At 39.2% G+C, this 5,713-nt stretch overlaps 1 protein-coding gene across 1 annotated transcript in view; it reads left to right on the top strand.

The window, feature by feature from the left end:
• Nucleotides 1-4,933: 4,933 nt before the first annotated feature.
• The window catches only part of SARC_00647 (hypothetical protein), a gene marked incomplete at both ends in the record, with an annotated part of 1,438 nt that continues 658 nt past the window's right edge, over nt 4,934-5,713 (top strand). The window contains one exon of the mRNA XM_014305638.1: nt 4,934-5,567. Coding sequence (XP_014161113.1) covers nt 4,934-5,567 — 634 coding nt within the window. The remainder of the gene's footprint in view (nt 5,568-5,713) is intronic.

The following is a 5,713-nucleotide window of genomic DNA, read 5'->3' as shown; positions in this document are numbered from 1 at the left end:
AACTGGTCTGCCAACTATCATAGATCCATTAAAGGATCAATCAAACAATAACTGTCTGAATCCATAAAAGCCCCCGTCAGACACAGTCAAGGCATTAATACCTGACTTTGCGAACAAAATCATGGATCTGATTCTAGTTAATAAGAAAATAAAGATCACAAATTGGGCAAAATTCCGTTTAAACGACGGGTATGTCAGCCTTGACTTAACCAAGGTGGACTTTACACAGTTAAAGTGTCCCTCGAGGAACTATGTATCCTGGAGACACGAGGCTGTGGTAAAAGAACAAGCGATGTCTTAACATTATCTGGTTCATTTATTATTATTATTACAATCTGTACTCAATATCAGTGTTGGCTCGTATCTTACAATCTGTACTCAATATCAGTGTTGGCTCGTATCTTCTTTCTATAAAGTTACCAAGGAATATGCAAAAGATTCGACTACTAATCAGAAACAAATTAAGATAAGCCATGTTATTTAGTAGGGACGAATCCAAAATAGAACTAGAGCTGGACTAGAGTGGGTCTGATTAACCTGGGCGATGGATGCGGCAAGGGCGATTAATTAGAAAAATTTATATATTTAAAATATTTGGGGGGTTTTTAAAATTTAAAAAAAAATTGTATAGTGACTATTAGTGAGTGTATTTTTATACTGTATATGCATAGCCTTCTGAAAAAAAAAATTGAATTTACTATTCAGAGGGCTTTGGAAAATATCATATTATATAAAACCCTTCCATTCGTTCTATGGCATACAGACATCATGCACGAATAGAATGAAATATATATTGTTCAATTCCTGCATCCTACATAATCTTGTTACGGCAATGTTATGAACTTTTATGATGCCTGTTGCTGACTTTTTGTCGACTATTTTAATTGAATATATCCTTCGGACAATAGTCCGATCAAGCATATTATTTTATTTCTTCTCTCTAGTAGAGGAGAGATATTTTTTTTAGAAAACTCATAGCCTTCTAAAATTTAAACAGAAAACTACGTTATATTCTCATATTTTTTTAAAACCTAAAAAACAGATCTTTTATGTTTAGCTTTATATTTACTCATTTCGATTTTTTGATTTGATTTTGTTTTGTTTTTAAACACCAAAAACAAAACTAAAAGGACAAAAAAGTTACAAAACTGATAAAAATTGGAAATGATTAGCTGAGGAAAAGTTTCCCTCTCGTCCAAGGAGTCCAGGAGTCCAGGAGTTCAGGACTCCAGGCGGCCAGGCCACAGGCCCAGGGCCCGTCCAACCGCCCTCCGTCAGTACGAGATAGTTCGCACTCAGCACTATAACTTTTTGAAAAAAAAGGGCATTTATTCATTTGGTTGTTTTTAAAAATTAGAAATAAATTTAAATAAAGGAATATCTTTATACGGCACTGGTGACAATAAAATTATTAACCACCTCAGGCCCAGTTTCCTACCAGTCTCATACTTGTACTTTTTCGAGTTTAATTTGTTCAAATATAGATGTATTAATGTAATTAGCGTGATTTTAAGTCTGCACTTGTGAGATGTGGTTGTTTTCTGCCGGGTTGTTTGTTATCTGTCGGCTGAAAGCGCTCGACTTAAATGTTATATACTGTAGCGTGGATACAACCCATTTGTTGCACTTATGTTAGGTCCTTGTCGGTCTTAAGGGCTTGACATATGTTAGCAGTTAGACACATGTATTTAGGCGTCCTCTGTCTTAGCTATTGCTTCGGATCCGCCCATGGTTTTACAGTTAACACTATTCGTGTTTAACATACGTCGACCTCTCCTCTGAGGCCGGCAAAGAACAAATACAACAAGCGCAATAAATGGGCTAAAATCACGCTAATAACATCTTTAAAAAGGCAAAGTAAACTCAAAAAAGTATAAGTATGAGACTAGTAGGAAACTGGGCCTGAGGTGGTTGAAAGAAACACATATTTAGCCTTCAAATGAATCAAACATATGCAACTAAAAATAAGTATATATATATTTTTTAAATAGACAAAAAAACAATGGGCAGTGGCCGGCGGCCAATAGGCACGGCCGCATGGGGCAGTATTATAACTGGGCACACTTCAGTTGTTCAACAAGCCACACATAAGCGAAGCCAGGCCATTTAGGGGTTTAATTATGAGATTGGATTCATGGAGCAGTGATGCCAGTGATTCTGTGACTGAAGAGTACACATCAGGGCACAGGTGACAGGGCCATGGGCCCAAGGCCCAAGGCCAAGGCCCACAGGCCCAGGAATCCAGGAATAAAAAAAAACCAACAAGCAATAAATACAAACCTAAAATTTCTATTTATAGAAGGCTATGGCATGGCCCATCGCCCCACCCCTCAGTACTAAATACCTCTTGTGATTGTCCTTGATCCTGAAAAATCAAAATGACGCGAAACGCACTTTTGTTTCGCGTTTAACTTTCAGGGAAGTAAAGGATTTCATTGGCTAATAGGCCTTGAACAAAAATTTGAACCCCTTTTAAAAAACAAAAAATACCACTATGGGCTGCCTATGACAGACTATACATCACATAATTTCGAAAAAATATGAAGGGCGAAAATAGCCGTAATTATTTAAAGAAATACGTAATATGACACAATTCCGGATTTCAGAAAATAATAAATATGGGTCGAAGACAAATTAAATTTTGGGAATTTTTAGAGCTTAATTAAGAATTTTGTAAGATTAAGAAATCACGCAGTTCTGAATAAGAAATAAGAATTAAGAAGTCAACATACCTTAAATAAGGAATATGGAATGAAGTCAACATACTTTGAATAAGGAATATGGAATAACGGGATGATCCCGTAATATGAAGAACATGCCATTTTTTGATTAAGGGTCGATTTAGAAGTCATTATCCACTCACCACTGTTAATTTTCCTACGTGACTCACGCGGACTCACGCCCCACATGGCCCGGCCTTTGCGTTTCTTAAATAAGTTTCCTATTGAAAACAAAATTTAAGACTCGCATAGCAAATAAAGGTAACCGTGTGGGAGTCTCTGGGAGATGAGTTAATACATTCGGGATGGCGAGTAGTGAGGCAGATACACTGATTAGGGGCCTTAGGGCAAAAAATACTGAAGGACAAGGATCTTGAAGAGGGCAAGGCTCCGGCAGGGGGCAAAGATCCTGAAGAGGACGAGGCTCTTGAAGGGGATGAGATCGAAGTGGTGGCAATTAAGGGCAAACGAAGAGCCAAAAGAGTTCAAACCAGCATCTATGATTGCACAAAGTTATACAGAAGTTTAAAAAGAAGAAGTAAAACTTGATTTTGTAGCTGAATACTTCACGGCGTACAAAACCAATCCAACGAAATTGGCTTCTTGTAATTATTACGATAATTTTAAGCTTTTCGCTTGGAATAGAAAGAAAGAAAGCAACACCTTGATCCACTACGAGGGCACGCATGGGAAGGAGTGGTATGACGACTTGAGCAAATATGTTGCAAAGATAGTAGAAAAGCGAAACAAGACTTCGAGGCGTCAACAGAACCTTACGGCATTTGGGGCTACCCCGAATCGACTGCCACAAGTTCAATACAATACGTCTAAAAAGCTTGCCGACCTACATTGGGCTCGTTGTGTGGCTTCATACGATCTTCCTTTCACCTTAGGGAGGCAGGCTCATTTTAGAGAATGGTTGGCTGCTGCAGTCGCAGTATCAACCACTGCAGACTCCAGTTACAACCTTGGTGCTCCAGAAACCCTTAGAAAGTATCTAACAATATTAGAGAAATCTGTTAGAGATGTAGTATTGAACAAATGGAGAGACGCTCTACGATATTACAAACTCCCTTTTTCTAGTCTAGAGAATGATTTATGGAAACATGCTACCGGCACTAATTACCTCGGTAGCATCTTGCATTGGTATCAACCTGACCCTGTTGGATCACAACCTATCAGAATATCGGCATTCTTAGGATTGAAAGAGGTGGTAGGTTCTCATTCGGCCATAAACCTTTCAGAATGGCAGGTGCAAGCTCTTAGAGAATGGGGGATTCTAAGAACAATGCCTGACACTCATTTTAGAATTGGTGTCTTAGGTGAGAATGACTCTGTATTGCTGCATCCTAAACAGGTGATTCATAGTGCGACGCCTGATAATGCTGCGAATGTTCAAGCAGCAATGAAACTCACAGCACATGTCACTATGGGTTGTCGTGCTCATAGGATTGCCCTCGTAATGAAGAAGGCATGTGGGGGAGCCTTGATTACTGCGACGGATAAGATGCGTGTTGTATTTAATGATAAGCGGAAGGGCCTGCATAAGCACAAACTCAAGAAACAGCTCAATATACTGGAAGCTTTATTTGTGGCACCGAAATTCGATAGCAACGAATATCAAACATGATATAATTTTGTGCCCAGCGAGCCGCGTACTATAATAAGCGTACGGTAGGGGCCGATAAACTCGTGCAAGCTCAGGAGATGTTATTATACGACAATCTAGCTAGAGCTATAGCAAATGGCGGTGTCCGGTGGTCTGGTGTGTATGAAATGATCGGGTGTGATGGCTATCTTTGTACAGCAATCAGGAAGCTAATCGAAGATCCGAAGGAAGATGATAAACATACTGGATTATGGGGTGATGAAGACGGGAAGATACGAAGAAAAACAATCAAAGCAACCAGGAATCTACATGAAATTCGGAGAGAATGGATAGGGTTTAGGGCTTTTAGGATTTTAGACTCATACGAACATATATTAGATTGTAAGCTATTACTTGGTGCTGATGTAAAGATCGCTGTCAAAAAAGTTCAGGACCTAATCTAGATACTGAAGAGACTGAAGAAAGAGAGCTTACCAACGAAATCCAGGGCTATCGAATTCGTATGAGGGAAGCCATGACTCACTATTTCCCTCCAAAACTTGATATCAAGACCCTCGTCAACTATTACTTGCACCCTCTACATAAGGGTTTTGAATCCCTGAACATGTATACAGAAGCACAAGTATCGGCTATGCTGGAAGCTAAGAAAGAAATATCAAAGAGATGTCTGACAATATTAGAGTCGGAATTAGTACTATCTGAGTATCTTAAAGGAAAGGCATCGTCTTACACATCTTCAGGTGAATTGTCAACACCCATCGATAGCAATAAGCGAACCACTGATCAACTAATGGCGAGTGCTGTAGAATTGCTTGACCACGATGAGATAGATATCGACCAATTATCACCTGTTAGTAAACGCAAACGAATTCGGCTTGAAAGACGGCAGACAGCTATCGCTGATAAGGATGGGAATACTCCTGGTTTGACAAATGATACATCAGCTATGAAGGCTAAAGTTAGGCGAGAACTAGAGACATGGGGGAGTGTTTCTTGTGTAATGTCTATGACTATCCTCGTGCAAAAGGGTAGAGGTCGTGCGACCAAAACCGAGAAACAGGAAGTACACCCAACTCGTCAGGCATTAGAATACTGGGCTGGACTAAACGATCGATTGCCCACTCTATACATGGTTGTACTCCCATCTTTTATTATTTTGCCGACCTCCTGTCGCTCAGAGAGTATATTTTCTCTGAGCGGCAACGTCCAAGACAAGAAGCGAAAGGCTTCTTTTAAAGGTAATAACGTGTGTGTATACGTGTACGTTTTGTGTGTGCGTGTGCTTGTGTATATCTAATATATATATATATATATATATATGCGCAATGTATGTATGTATATATGCGCAATGTATGTATGTATGAATGTATATGTATATATAACT

This window comes from Sphaeroforma arctica, assembly GCF_001186125.1.
Source record: "Sphaeroforma arctica JP610 unplaced genomic scaffold supercont1.22, whole genome shotgun sequence".
NCBI lineage: Eukaryota > Ichthyosporea > Ichthyophonida > Sphaeroforma > Sphaeroforma arctica.
The sequence above is the reverse complement of the archived record's forward strand: the minus strand, read 5'-3'. Positions and strand labels throughout refer to the sequence as shown.